General features: G+C 43.3%; 1 protein-coding gene across 1 annotated transcript in view; it reads left to right on the forward strand.

The window, feature by feature from the left end:
* Positions 1-4705: 4705 nt before the first annotated feature.
* LOC139911182 (uncharacterized) overlaps positions 4706-15679 on the forward strand; it is a 39725-nt gene continuing 28751 nt past the window's right edge. The window contains exons 1-4 of the mRNA XM_078282559.1: positions 4706-5271; positions 13906-13982; positions 14323-14428; positions 14757-14804. Of these exons, the coding sequence (XP_078138685.1) occupies positions 4918-5271; positions 13906-13982; positions 14323-14428; positions 14757-14804 (585 nt within the window). The 5' untranslated portion in view covers positions 4706-4917. The remainder of the gene's footprint in view (positions 5272-13905; positions 13983-14322; positions 14429-14756; positions 14805-15679) is intronic.

Here is a 15679-nt window from a genome sequence, read left to right on the forward strand (position 1 = left end):
GAAAGTTTGAAAAGTAAACGGTAAGCGTTACAAGTCACTGTGTGTGAGCAGAGCTCTCTGTTGTGTGTGACGCTAGCTTCTGGGTAGCAGTGTAAACACGGAGGTATGCAGAAATCGCGAGTTCTCGTTGATCTCGTCTAGCAGCGCATGTACGCACCTTCGAGCTCGTGCACCCACTTCAGACGAGGTGTGCGCTAACGTGAACGTGGCTTTGAGCTCAGCGGCTACAGTGAAGATTTCGGCTAAAAAAAGGGTGTAAATGACGTCTTTTCAAGTCAACTTGGGATCTCGGGGCTTCCAGAGACTTGGATTACACCGGACGAGCTGTATGGAGCCATTTTTTTTTCGGTTGCTTTTTTACGTTTTAAAACAAGTCCCCAGCAACTTCGGTTGTTTAGGAGAATGCTGCAACGCTGTTTTGCTGTGAAGCTCCAGGACTCTGTGGACTAAGAAACTTCACCCGAGTTTCCATCGGCATGGGGGTGAGTATAGATAATGACTGAATTTGAATTTTTGGGTGAACTATTCCTTTAATATGGACAGACTGTTAGACTGTAATATGGACGGACTCTGCTTGCTGCTTTTCTACATTTAGGCAGAAGTAATCTCATTGGCTGAGTTAAACCTCAGTGGGCGGAGCCAATGTACCAGCTTTTCAGATCACGCTAGCTAACTGGCAAACCTAACATTTTGGTAAAGAAGGAACTGTGGTCAAAATATAAATAAAAAATATAAACGGAAATAACTTCTTTTTTGTTCATTCCTGACGTTGCAGCTCAGCAGCTAGCTAACTAGCTAACCTAGCTAGCTATAGGCTAGTATGGCTAGTTTGAAGTAGAAGGTCAGCTAGCTAACTAGCTAACCTAGCTAGGTATAGGCTAGTATGGCTAGTTTGAAGTAGAAGGTCAGCAGCTAGCTAACTAGCTAACCTAGCTAGCTATAGGCTAGTATGGCTAGTTTGAACTTGAAGGTCAGCTAGCTAACTAGCTAACCTAGATAACTTAGTATGGTAGATTGTATTGTTTCAGTTAGCAGCAGAGTGCTCGGCTTCATAATATTAGCTTCCTCCTCTCTTACCTCTTTTTCACTGAGCTTCAGTCTGATGTTACTGAGACAGAAGAACTGAGGCTGTTTGGCTCCGCCCACTGAGGTTTAACTCAACCAATCAACACGTCAGGTGTTTGTTAGCTTAGCGGCAGTGAGGTTTCTAAAAGCTTTGTCTCTTCTCCTCAGACGATGATCTGCCGCTTCGTTGTGCTCGCCGTCCCAAACTCTCAGATCCCGAGCTCCTTGTTGGAGGATCGATGTTCTTGATGCTGAAGAAAGATCTGGATCAGAGGGATTCAGCTGCAGCATGGTGGACGCCTCCTGCTGCAGGACTGCTGCAACTACAAGAAAGACTCAATTAAACCATCAATCATCTGCTGTAGAACATTCCACATAAAATACTTTCAGATTTAATTTACAGAATATTACTTAAATGCTACAATGAAAACTTATATAAATTAGAATCATAATTGAATGATCCACACAGCAAGCAGCAAGGCAGCAAACTTTCTTCAGTTAAACTATAATAAAATAGTGGTTTCTGATTTATCAACACCAAAGCGTCTGTTTCTAAAAACCTGGGTGTCATTTTTGATCTTCACTTGAAATTCGATCAACATGTCAAATCAATCATTCAGTCTTGTTATTTTCAATTAAGAAATATTACAGAAATACGCTCTAATACACTCTATATTCTCTCTTTTATTAGTCCAAAACTCTGCAGCAAGATGAGTAAGACGATGATGATTTTAAAATCCTTCACATACTGATAATGTGTTACACAACATGGCTGACTAAGGTTTGTTGTTTGCTTGTGTGTTAGTCTGTTGTCTGTATGTTGCTATTTTCTCTTGATATATTGTGAAGCACTTTGCAACTCATGTTTTGAAAAGTGCTATAAATAAAGTTTTTGTTACTTATTTACTTAGCTGGAGCCTCATTTCTAGAAAAGTCTTTCAGTCATGTGATCTTACCCAGAAATTCAAAACACAGCAGTTTTTATGAAACCTCAGCTTGGTGGAAACCACAGAATTTGAATGGGAACGGTATTACCCATTGAAATCAACGCTCCTGGATGGTCGGAGCGGCGGCCATTTTTATGTGAACCGTTCCATAATGTAAAACCTCCTTGGTACCGTTGGCCTAGCTTCCCTGTAAACCGACTTACGGCGAGTCGCAGCGAGGACCAAGCAGTGGAAAACTGGCGTTGCTCTGTCTCCGTCTCTTTGCTGTCAGCAGCGACTCAAGGGTTTTTGGACCGACTGGGTTTAATCTCTCTATATTACTGCTGGTAAGTCATCACATTTTATTCACTTATCGTTAGTCTTGTAGCATTACAAAGCTAACCCGCTCACGCTGTGTGGCAGCCGGTGTGACACACTTTACGGCCTTAATGGCCAAACTTCCGTTGCCATAGAAACTAACCATAGGCGCCATTTTTTGGTGTACTAGCCAAAATACCATAGAACAGTGGAAAGACCATTCAAACTCTGAGGTGGAAACAGTTGCAGCTCGCAGCTACTCGTCAGGTTTCCCCCTGCTGGTCACTGCGAGGTACTGCAGGCCCAAACTGACCTGACAATATTAGTGGTGTTGATATTCTTCAAAATGAGTTTACTGAAAGAAAATTGATAAGCTCATGATGTATTATTTATTATTATTTATATTTAGAGACCTGTTATTGGTAGGGTGCAGAAACTGCTCTGCTCTTCCCACAGATCACCTGTCAATCAAACAGTGTGGGCGGAGCTTGGATTTTCTGTTGATGCAGTTTGAGTTTCTCTTTTCTCTGTCTGTTCAGCCATGGTGGCTATCGCTGCTCATGCTAACTGGCATAATGGCTAACTGTCTAAAATGGCTTGTAGACATGGCCAAGTGGCCACCGATCCAGTGGCCAGACACACTGTATAAATGTATCTGACTGAAAAGCCTAGCGTATACAGAAGAGCCTCCGAGCAACAGACCTGTCCATGCTGTAATGGCGTGTCATGTGGGCATGTGCAGCAGATCAGACGTTACAGCTCTGCTGGGTTTTGTGTTCAGAGCAGATCTGACCCAGAGTCAGTGTGAAGCAAAGCCCTGAGATGCCCGGCTGTACGACTGACATCCTGACAACAAACTGTACATGTACGGCCGGTAAGTGTCAACCAGGAGGTTTATATGAAGCTAGCTAACTGAGTTAGCTGGATCGCCGCTCCATCAGCACCCAGCTGCAGACCGGAGAAGCCCCTGGCTGGGCCGGGCCAGGTTAGGGATCGGGGTTAGGGGCTTCTCCGGTCTGCAGCTGGACTCTACTGTAACTGCTGATTTCGGGGGTTGCTTTTATTCTTTCCAGTCCAGGTGCAACAGCGATGCATGATGTTAAAATATATAGCCACTTACTAAACTAAAATCTTTGCTATCGCTTCTGGGAACTCAGATTACTAACTAACTAATATGAACTGAGTGGCTGCCGGTGGCCTTTCTGCCCCTGAGACTTTATTATCAAACTCATCTATAGGTTGGATCACTGCTGAGTTAGAGAGAGAGAGGAGCAGGACAGGTAGACAGTGGAAAATGTTAGTTTAAAGATTAAATCCAAGAACATCTTTCTAAACGAGGCTCCTTGTCCTGCAAAGTGATTCAAACTCATTCAGTAATTAAAACAAACTGATGTGTTTTAAAGCTGCAGCTCCTGTAGACCAACAGCTGGTCTGAATCAACAGACAACAAAATGTGTTTCACACATGCTGCTCAGAGAGAGAGAGAGAGAGGGAGAGAGAGAGAGAGAGAGACAGAGAGAGAGAGAGAGACAGAGAGAGAGAGGGAGAGAGAGACAGAGAGAGAGAGAGAGGGAGAGAGAGAGAGAGAGACAGAGGGAGAGAGAGAGAGAGACAGAGAGAGAGAGGGAGAGAGAGACAGAGAGAGAGAGAGAGAGAGAAACAGAGAGAGAGAGAGAGTGTGAGTGTGTGTGTGTGTGTGTGTGTGTGTGCGTGTGTGTGTGTGTGTGTGCAGAGAGGGACAGAGTCAGATCTCCAACTGACTGACAGACAGAAACAAGTCTAACTGGCTTTTGAACATTTGCATAATAACAGTCTCTTCAGTTTGTCATTATTCTGCATTATCATAGTTACTGGTGATGATATACTGTTGTAAATGTAAACCAAATATTTAATCGTTATTATAGATATTGGTGATCATGTACTATTGCATTGTGCATGTTTTCAAACAAACATCATCAGAAACTGGTAGAAACTGGTTGGCAGGTTTGGAAACTGACAGTTGTCATTTTGTTTCTGATAAACAGTCATGATAATAAAGTCAACTGGAAAGAAAGAAAGAGAAAGAAAGAAAAAGACATAAAGAAAGAAATAAAGCCAGAAAGAAAGATAAAGGAAGAAAAAAGACAAAGACAGAAAGACAGACAGACAGAAAGGTGGAGAGCGACTGCACCCTCTGCAGCTGCAGCTCGTTTTGAGCAGGAGGTTGTTTTGTGGCTCCGCCCCCTGACAGCAGAGGATGACCTCACCTCTCTTTAATGAAACTTGTGGCTCCGCCCCCTGACAGCAGAGGATGACCTCACCTCTCTTTAATGAAACTTTCCCTCTGCTTTCTGTTTTTTTTTGTCTTTCTCCCTCCGGCCGAGCGGCAGCAGACTCTATTCTCTCTGTTCTCTCTCTACTCTCGCTCTACTCTGCTGTTTCTACTTGCTGCTCAGCGTCAGAGTGACAGATGTTTCTGTCTGACTGAATTCTTCTCAAAGTCTTTTCTCTCTCAAACTCTGGAATTTAATTAGAGCAGTTTTCTTTTGAGCTTTCTGGCATTAAGCATCACACAGATCTATCATCCAGCCTGTTTTATTTCCACCATGTCCGCCTGACGGACTCCATCATGTCAGGAGGAGCGAGGAAAGTCCAGCCGTTCACCATCGGCACCAAGCTGTCCGTCCCGGAGCTCAAACCCGTCGACTGGCCGCCGGACGTCCGAATGCCGAAACCTTCTGCGAGCCGCGACGAAGAGCCGGAAGCTCCTCGGGTCCTTCGGGACGACGAGGACGAGGAAGACTTGTCGTCCCACATCGTGTCCTCCAGGTCCGTCAAGAAGATCGCCATCTGTCGGAGCGCTGAGGAAGTTCCCGCGGCACCCGGGGGAGAGCGGCATGCTGGGACACCGGTCAGCAGTGTCCGACCTTCATCAGCGACACAGGAGGAAGAAGAAGAGAAGAGACGCTCCTCTCACACTCAGGTACTGTGTGTTAATGGGATGAAGCTTCTGGCTTGTGTTTGTCAACAGAGCACGATGCAGGGAACCAAAGTCCAAGAGTTTCCAGGTAAACTATAACAGAAAGGTACGGTCAGGGTCGGGGTCAGGGTCGGGGTCGGGGTCAGGGTCGGGGTCGGGGTCAGGGTCAGGGTCAGGGTTAGTTCAGAAGTCGTTGCTTCTTTTCATTGGCTTTTGTGGACAAACATTTTGTTTAACATTACTTGTTTGAGACCTAGTTTGTATTTCATGTCATGTTCCTTTCATTGTTCCCAAATATAATCCATAATCATGTCTGGAAAACGAAATCTTGAAATTATGCTTCACTCTAGTGAGAAGCGAACTAAGTGGCTACAGCTGTGTGGATGTGATGGGACAGTTGGTCTAACAAGCTACAGTTTAGACCAGCAGTTTAGACCGGCAGTTTAGACCAAGAGTTTAGACCAAGAGTTTAGACCGGCAGTTTAGACCAAGAGTTTAGACCAAGAGTTTAGACCAGCAGTTTAGACCGGCAGTTTAGACCGGCAGTTTAGACCAAGAGTTTAGACCAAGAGTTTAGACCGGCAGTTTAGACCAAGAGTTTAGACCAAGAGTTTAGACCAACAGTTTAGACCGGCAGTTTAGACCGGCAGTTTAGACCGGCAGTTTAGACCAAGAGTTTATACCAAGAGTTTAGACCGGCAGTTTAGACCAAGAGTTTAGACCAAGAGTTTAGACCGGCAGTTTAGACCAGTAGTTTAGACCAAGAGTTTAGACCAAGAGTTTAGACTGGCAGTTTAGACCAGTAGTTTAGACCAAGAGTTTAGACTGGCAGTTTAGACCAAGAGTTTAGACCAAGAGTTTAGACCAGCAGTTTAGACCAGCAGTTTAGACCAGTAGTTTAGACCAAGAGTTTAGACCAAGAGTTTAGACCGGCAGTTTAGACCAAGAGTTTAGACCGGCAGTTTAGACCAGTAGTTTAGACCAGTAGTTTAGACCAAGAGTTTAGACCAAGAGTTTAGACCGGCAGTTTAGACCAACAGTTTAGAACAAGAGTTTAGAACAAGAGTTTAGACCAGCAGTTTAGACCAAGAGTTTAGACCAAGAGTTTAGACCAAGAGTTTAGACCGGCAGTTTAGACCAACAGTTTAGAACAAGAGTTTAGAACAAGAGTTTAGACCAGCAGTTTAGACCAAGAGTTTAGACCAAGAGTTTAGACTGGCAGTTTAGACCAACAGTTTAGACCAACAGTTTAGACCAGCAGTTTAGACCAACAGTTTATACCAGTAGATTAGACCAAGAGTTTAGACTGCAGTTTAGACCAAGAGTTTAGACCAGCAGTTTAGACCAAGAGTTTAGACCAAGAGTTTAGACCAGCAGTTTAGACCAAGAGTTTAGACCAAGAGTTTAGACCAGCAGTTTAGACCGGCAGTTTAGACCGGCAGTTTAGACCAAGAGTTTAGACCAAGAGTTTAGACCGGCAGTTTAGACCAAGAGTTTAGACCAAGAGTTTAGACCAACAGTTTAGACCGGCAGTTTAGACCGGCAGTTTAGACCGGCAGTTTAGACCGGCAGTTTAGACCAAGAGTTTATACCAAGAGTTTAGACCGGCAGTTTAGACCAAGAGTTTAGACCAAGAGTTTAGACCGGCAGTTTAGACCAGTAGTTTAGACCAAGAGTTTAGACCAAGAGTTTAGACTGGCAGTTTAGACCAGTAGTTTAGACCAAGAGTTTAGACTGGCAGTTTAGACCAAGAGTTTAGACCAAGAGTTTAGACCAACAGTTTAGACCGGCAGTTTAGACCGGCAGTTTAGACCGGCAGTTTAGACCAAGAGTTTATACCAAGAGTTTAGACCGGCAGTTTAGACCAAGAGTTTAGACCAAGAGTTTAGACCGGCAGTTTAGACCAGTAGTTTAGACCAAGAGTTTAGACCAAGAGTTTAGACTGGCAGTTTAGACCAGTAGTTTAGACCAAGAGTTTAGACTGGCAGTTTAGACCAAGAGTTTAGACCAAGAGTTTAGACCAGCAGTTTAGACCAGCAGTTTAGACCAGTAGTTTAGACCAAGAGTTTAGACCAAGAGTTTAGACCGGCAGTTTAGACCAAGAGTTTAGACCGGCAGTTTAGACCAGTAGTTTAGACCAGTAGTTTAGACCAAGAGTTTAGACCAAGAGTTTAGACCGGCAGTTTAGACCAACAGTTTAGAACAAGAGTTTAGAACAAGAGTTTAGACCAGCAGTTTAGACCAAGAGTTTAGACCAAGAGTTTAGACCAAGAGTTTAGACCGGCAGTTTAGACCAACAGTTTAGAACAAGAGTTTAGAACAAGAGTTTAGACCAGCAGTTTAGACCAAGAGTTTAGACCAAGAGTTTAGACTGGCAGTTTAGACCAACAGTTTAGACCAACAGTTTAGACCAGCAGTTTAGACCAACAGTTTATACCAGTAGATTAGACCAAGAGTTTAGACTGCAGTTTAGACCAAGAGTTTAGACCAGCAGTTTAGACCAAGAGTTTAGACCAAGAGTTTAGACCAGCAGTTTAGACCAAGAGTTTAGACCAAGAGTTTAGACCAGCAGTTTAGACCGGCAGTTTAGACCGGCAGTTTAGACCAAGAGTTTAGACCAAGAGTTTAGACCGGCAGTTTAGACCAAGAGTTTAGACCAAGAGTTTAGACCAACAGTTTAGACCGGCAGTTTAGACCGGCAGTTTAGACCGGCAGTTTAGACCAAGAGTTTATACCAAGAGTTTAGACCGGCAGTTTAGACCAAGAGTTTAGACCAAGAGTTTAGACCGGCAGTTTAGACCAGTAGTTTAGACCAAGAGTTTAGACCAAGAGTTTAGACTGGCAGTTTAGACCAGTAGTTTAGACCAAGAGTTTAGACTGGCAGTTTAGACCAAGAGTTTAGACCAAGAGTTTAGACCAGCAGTTTAGACCAGCAGTTTAGACCAGTAGTTTAGACCAAGAGTTTAGACCAAGAGTTTAGACCGGCAGTTTAGACCAAGAGTTTAGACCGGCAGTTTAGACCAGTAGTTTAGACCAGTAGTTTAGACCAAGAGTTTAGACCAAGAGTTTAGACCGGCAGTTTAGACCAACAGTTTAGAACAAGAGTTTAGAACAAGAGTTTAGACCAGCAGTTTAGACCAAGAGTTTAGACCAAGAGTTTAGACTGGCAGTTTAGACCAACAGTTTAGACCAACAGTTTAGACCAGCAGTTTAGACCAACAGTTTATACCAGTAGATTAGACCAAGAGTTTAGACTGCAGTTTAGACCAAGAGTTTAGACCAGCAGTTTAGACCAAGAGTTTAGACCAAGAGTTTAGACCAGCAGTTTAGACCAAGAGTTTAGACCAAGAGTTTAGACTGGCAGTTTAGACCGGCAGTTTTAGACCAACAGTTTCAGACCAACAGTTTCAGATCAACAGTTTATACCAGCAGTTTAGACCAAGAGTTTAGACCAAGAGTTTAGACTGGCAGTTTAGACCGGCAGTTTCAGACCAACAGTTTCAGATCAACAGTTTATACCAGCAGTTTAGACCAAGAGTTTAGACCAAGAGTTTAGACCAGCAGTTTAGACCAAGAGTTTAGACCAAGAGTTTAGACCAAGAGTTTAGACCAGCAGTTTAGACCAAGAGTTTAGACCAAGAGTTTAGACTGGCAGTTTAGACCGGCAGTTTTAGACCAACAGTTTCAGACCAACAGTTTCAGATCAACAGTTTATACCAGCAGTTTAGACCAAGAGTTTAGACCAACAGTTTAGACCGGCAGTTTCAGACCAACAGTTTCAGATCAACAGTTTATACCAGCAGTTTAGACCAAGAGTTTAGACCAACAGTTTAGACCGGCAGTTTCAGACCAACAGTTTCAGATCAACAGTTTATACCAGCAGTTTAGACCAAGAGTTTAGACCAAGAGTTTAGACTGGCAGTTTTACACCAACAGTTTAGACCAGCAGTTTAGACCAAGAGTTTAGACCAAGAGTTTAGACCAGCAGTTTAGACCAGCAGTTCAGACCAACAGTTTAGACCAACAGTTTAGACCAGCAGTTTAGACCAGCAGTTTAGACCAACAGTTTAGACCAGCAGTTTAGACCAACAGTTTAGACCAGCAGTTTAGACCAGCAGTTTAGACCAAGAGTTTAGACCAACAGTTTATACGAGCAGTTTAGACCAGCAGTTTAGACCAACAGTTTAGACCAGCAGTTTAGACCAGCAGTTTAGACCAACAGTTTAGACCAGCAGTTTAGACCAGCAGTTTAGACCAACAGTTTAGACCAGCAGTTTAGACCAACAGTTTATACGAGCAGTTTAGACCAGCAGTTTAGACCAACAATTTAGACCAACAGTTTAGACCAGCAGTTTAGACCAACAGTTTAGACCAGCAGTTTAGACCAGCAGTTTAGACCAGCAGTTTTCATTTTAGTTTTAGTTTACTATAATAACCTTGGAGAGAGTTAAAGACAGTAGAACACAGTAGAAACACTGATCTGGTTTCAGTGTTTTAAGGCGAAATCAGAATCAGAAGAAATCAGAACTTTATTCCAAAATATAAATCCACCGTTGGAAAAAGGTGACACCTACTGTAACAAAATGACTGATAGGACACAATTAAACTTTATTGATCCCTGTGGGGAAATTAGGACACTTCAGCAGCAACAATAATAGGATTCAGCCGAGGGAAAAAAGTATAATATAAAATAAGCAGCACTAATAATATTAATAAAGCAATAAAACAAAATGTAAACAGTTATGGCATTATATAAGTGTATGCTGTGACAATTTCAACCCATCAGGCAGACTGAAAGTATGCAGGAGAAGTCTGGATTACTAACTGATTAATTTACAGGCGTTACTAGCAGACACAATTTAAATATGGATTACTAAACTGGAATTATGTGCTATGTATAAATGTGTATATACTGTATGTAAACATCATATCAGTAAATATACAGGATGAGATAGTGGATCCATTATGAAAATATAATTGATAGGTGCAGAAAATAACAGTGAAACCTGAAGAACTGTTAATGTTCCTTTTAAAGGTTTGATGGTAACAACAGTTCTACAGACTGATCTGTATTTAGAGACATTCAGTCATGACTGAAACTTTTCCTCCCCACATGGATATAAAACATTGTGGAAACAAGCTGCTCAAACACTGATAAGAGTCCAGTCATTTCCTGTTACAACTCTCAGCTGACAGAGGAGAAGTGACTCGGAGGTGAGATCATCTTCCTGGCTCCGGACCAATCATCTGGGTGGAGACGGTACACTCTGAAACCCACAGGGTTCATTAGGGGTTCTCCAAGATCCAAGGGGAACCAAGAAGCACATTAGGGTTCCTTATCAGAAAAAATAGAGGTTTGTTGAAGAACCCTCCATATGTTGCAGATTAACTTTAGACATTTAGCTGACTTTACTACAGTGGAATAAGCTTCAATTCCCAGATCACAACATATAGGAAGGAGGTCAGAGGTCAGGTGTATTCTAGCAGCAACAACTTTCCCTGTTTCCACAGGAAGGTGGTGGCTGATGGGAGATGAAATATGCTAAAGTGTTAGCATGGAGCTACTATCAGTCAACATAGTGTGTGCTAAAGTGTTAGCATGGAGCTACTATCAGTCAACATAGTGTACGCTAAAGTGTTAGCATGGAGCTACTCTCACTCAATATAGTACGCTAAAGTGCTAGCATGGAGCTACTGTCACTCAACATAGTGTACGCTAAAGTGTTAGCATGGAGCTACTGTCACTCAATATAGTGTACGCTAAAGTGTTAGCATGGAGCTACTGTCACTCAACATAGTGTACGCTAAAGTGTTAGCATGGAGCTAATGTCACTCAATATAGTGTACGCTAAAGTGTTAGCATGGAGCTACTGTCACTCAATATAGCTACTATCACTCAACAGTATGCTAAAGTGTTAGACTGGCTTTACATCGTGCTACTGAAATACAACTTGGTTCCGTAAGAGAACCATCCCATGAAGATCCTGAAATGGGTTTGCATCATCATCTGGAATGTTCAGGATGGGTTTGGTGACAGAGAAATAGCTGTGCTGTAGCCATCTGTGCTAACAGTTGTGCTAACTGGGGCTAGTGCTTGTGCTAACTTGGTTCATAGTAAAGTACAACCGATAGCTGGAATAAAGTAACAGACACATATTTTCAGAATTTACCAGGTAGTCCAAGTTCCTCGCTGACTTTTCTCCAAGCCCTCTCCTTTTTGTTACGGTCTCTGTATGCCAGGAGACTTGTGTCATACAGCTCCGGGAGCCCACAGACGGCTACTATCAGCTTATCCTCCATTTTGTGATTCAACATCAGGACGTCAGGATGTCAGTGACGTTGGGAGAATGTCAACGCTGATAGGCTTTCGTGACACAGCGTCACGTGAATTTTCCGCTCAAGTTGAAAAATTTCAACCCGTGCGACTGAGGTGAATTTGGCGTCGCCTCATCCGCGTCGCCTGGCGCAAAATCGCGTCTGTTCGCATTTTGGCATTGCCTTTGTATGTAATAGCGCCACGCAGAAAAATCGCTTCGCGTTTGGTGTGAACACACAGTGAGGAGCATGTGGCTTCTGTTGGATTACAACATCAGGAAGATCAGACCCTACCTGTCTGAACATGCAGCACAACTCCTAGTACAGGCTCTTGTAATATCAGCCTTGACTACTGCAGCTCCTTCCTGGCAGGGCTCCCGGCATGTACGCTCAAACCTCTGCAGATGATCCAGAACGCGATGGTGCGTCTGGTCTTCAACCGGCCCAAAACAGCACGTCACTCTGCTGTTCATATCCCTCCACTGGCTCCCAGTCGCTGCCCGCATCAAGTTCAAGTCCTTGATGCTCGTCTACAAAGCAGCAACCAAAACGGCTCCGACCGACCTGAACTCCCTCGTTCAGGTCTACGCTCCCTCCCTCACTACGCTCTGCCAAGGAGCGCCGCCTGGTGCTGCCGCCACAACAAGGCCTTAAGTCTCTATCCAGACTCTTCTTCTGTGGTTCCTCGGTGGTGGAACAAGTTACCAAACTCCATTCCATCCACAGAGTCAAAAATAAAAATCTTTATCACCTCTTTGTCGGACTAGAACTTAGCTTTATGGCTCTTACTCTCGTTGTTCTCTCCTGACTAGCTCCTTACTTGTGTTAAAATCTCATATGTACGTCGCTTTGGATAAAAGTATCTGCCAAATGGGAAATTGTAAATTGTAATTTTGGTGTGAAGCAAAGGAACGTTTGAGGAACCTACTGTTCCCCTATGGTTCCAGTGTGAAGAACCCCTGAAGGTTCCTCAAAGACCTTTAACTTTGTAGAGTGCAGGTGGCAGAGACTCAGAGAGACGTGAGCTCATCTCTCTACTGAGTCACATCAGAACTTATTAGATCTGTCACTCGTCTTGTAAAGCTGCAGAAATGCATCCTGGGTGTTAAACAAACCTCTGTGACGAGGAAAATACTAATACTTAAAAACAAGTGTCTTGGTGTCTTATAGATATTAGACTATTTAGACTATATACATATCAGTTTATATAGAATGAATATATTAAGCAATAAAGGATGTAATTCACAACAAAAGGTGAAAATGGAGACAAAGGATAGCAGTGTAGTCTGTTATAAAGAGTCTGCTATAAAGAATCTGAACAGCTGAGAGAATATTAAGAACTGAAACAGCAGAGAAACAGAATGAAACTGAACAACAATCAGCATCGACTGATTCAAAGTTCAGGTTTCTTCATTAATCTCTGAACTCTACTCGAAATCCTGGTGAGGTTTAATGAGATGAATAATTGGTGAGTCACAGTGCTCCTGGTATCCATGGTAACATGAAGCAGCCCATAATGATCCTGACAGAGTCCATGATGAAAAGCTGTGGTTCTGTCAGAAAACTGAATCTAGAAAAATTATTTTAGCTTCATTTTAATTTGAGTTAAACCTCAGTGGGCGGAGCCAAAGAGCTACAGATCTTCTGTCTCAGTAACATCAGACTGAAGCTCCGTGAAAAGGAAGCTAATATTATGAAGCCTAGCACTCTGCTGCTAACTGAAACAATACAGTCTACCATACTGAGTTATCTAGCTGACCTTCAAGTTCAAACTAGCCATACTAGCCTGTAGCTAGCTAGGTTAGCTAGTTAGCTAGCTGACCTTCAACTTCAAACTAGCCATACTAGCCTGTAGCTAGCTAGGTTAGCTAGTTAGCTAGCTGACCTTCAACTTCAAACTAGCCATACTAGCCTGTAGCTAGCTAGGTTAGCTAGTTAGCTAGCTGCTGACCTTCAACATCAGGGATGAACAAAAACAGTCACTGACATTTATATTTTTTATTTATATTTTGATTAGAGTTCCTTATTTACCTTTCAAGTTTGCCAGTTCGCTAACTTGCGCTCAGAAAAACTGGTTCTTTGGCTCCGCCCACTGAACTTTAACTCAACCAATCAGATTGTTTCTGCCTCAGAGTCGCTCTGCCAGACAGATTCTGTCCTTTTGAGCCTCATTTTAGAAGACAGTGATTCCTCTGATTGAACTGAATCGGCTCCTGAACAGAAGACACTCGCTGATAAGTTTCTCTAAAAGATATTTCACATGGAGAACTCAGTCTGGATCTTTATTCCTTCACAGAACAAAAATGTATTTTTTGTCCTCAGGAAGGAGAAGAGCTGGAGGCGGAGATGAATGAAGAGGAGGAAGAGGAGGAGACGGTGATGAAGACCTCTGAACATCTGTAGGTCTCCTCCTGATTTTACATTAGTGTTTAGATTCTCTCCAGCTGAGGGTTCATGTGTTGCTCAACGGCACTTTGACAGAACGCATGGCTGCTGATGGACAAACTGAAATCAACCTGAAAATCTCAGAAAGAAGAGACGCAAATGAATTAAGATGAAAGAATTCAGTTTTCTCTATTTACAGCCAAACCTTGCTGCTGCCAGGGAATTTCTTTAGAAAATGTAGAATACAAAAAGAACAAAATAGACAACTGTGGTTGATAAAAGCCTTGTTTGATAGTTAACTTGACACTAATGTATTGTACTGTGTGTGTGTGTGTGTGTGTGTGTGTGTTGCAGCTTGCGCTGGCTCCTCAGCAGCTCCCAGCAGGAGGTGAAACTCGCTCTGGATGTTTCTTGGTTCTACCAGCGAGCCGACAGCATCCTGTCCTCCATCAGCAGGAAGGTAAACTGTTTTCATACTGAAGGAAGACACAGAGGTTTTGGGAGATAATTCATATCACTAATAGATTATCGTATATCTGTGAGGGTTGATTGGGTTGTTGATCAATACTAATGACTGATCTGGACTGGAGGAGATTAGTTCCATCATGCTGCAGCTCCTGCTGGTAGCTGATAGAAGTCGATAAAGCTCACAGATTATTTAAAGCTTCTTTAACTGATGACAACATAGAAAGTGTTGCTTGCGTTACGTTTAATACTCTCCATTTGCTCTATTCTTATATAGTTTCTATTTTTCGTTTCATCCAAATCTAAATAATTTCCTTTTGCAGAGTGGAGTGTCTTCAGGAGAGATGGAGGACATCGCCAGTCAAATCACAGTAAGTTTTATTCAGACAAATCTCACGTGACGGTTGGGTTAGGGTTCCCTCCTTCCACCATCTGCTGCCAGGAACTCTGAAGCTTGGTTAGGGTTCCCTCCTTCCACCATCTGCTGCCTGGAACTCTGAAGCTTGGTTAGGGTTCCCTCCTTCCACCATCTGCTGCCAGGAACTCTGAAGCTTGGTTAGGGTTCAGGTACAGAACTGTTCCTCCGATCCAGCAGAGAAACGGAAAGCTCCTTCCTCAGCTGCAGCTTCTTCCATATTCTGTAATTTCCCCCTAAAGACGGAGTGAAATTCCTGGTGGACTCTGGTGTGAACGGCGGCCGTCAGATTCCAAAAGGTCACAACGCTCTCACGTCATGCGCTTTCAGGCAGAGCGAGCCGGCCAATCACAAGAGACTGTGGGCGGAGCCTCGCTCACTGCAGAGTTTGTTCGGAGCGGAGAGCTGAACGTTTTAATTTGTAGTTTCCAAACTGTAAATGAGACGGAACATTAATAACAGGAGAAACATTTTCTACAACAAGTGAGGTTCAACATGCGGCCCGCCTCACCTGTCAGGGCCGTCATGTGTTGTGGGAACGCTCTCTACAGACAAACTGTACAGAGAGAACAGAGAGGAGAACAGAGGAGAGAGAACATGGAGAACAGAGAGAGAGAACATGGAGAACATGGAGAACAGAGAGAGAACATGGAGAACAGAGAGAGAGAACATGGAGAACAGAGGAGAGAACATGGAGAACAGAGAGAGAGAACATGGAGAACAGAGAGAGAGAACATGGAGAACATGGAGAACAGAGGAGAGAACATGGAGAACAGAGAGAGAGAACATGGAGAACAGAGAGAGAGAACATGGAGAACATGGAGAACAGAG

Source organism: Centroberyx gerrardi, chromosome 3 (assembly GCF_048128805.1).
Source record: "Centroberyx gerrardi isolate f3 chromosome 3, fCenGer3.hap1.cur.20231027, whole genome shotgun sequence".
In the NCBI taxonomy this organism is placed as follows: Eukaryota; Metazoa; Chordata; class Actinopteri; order Beryciformes; family Berycidae; genus Centroberyx; species Centroberyx gerrardi.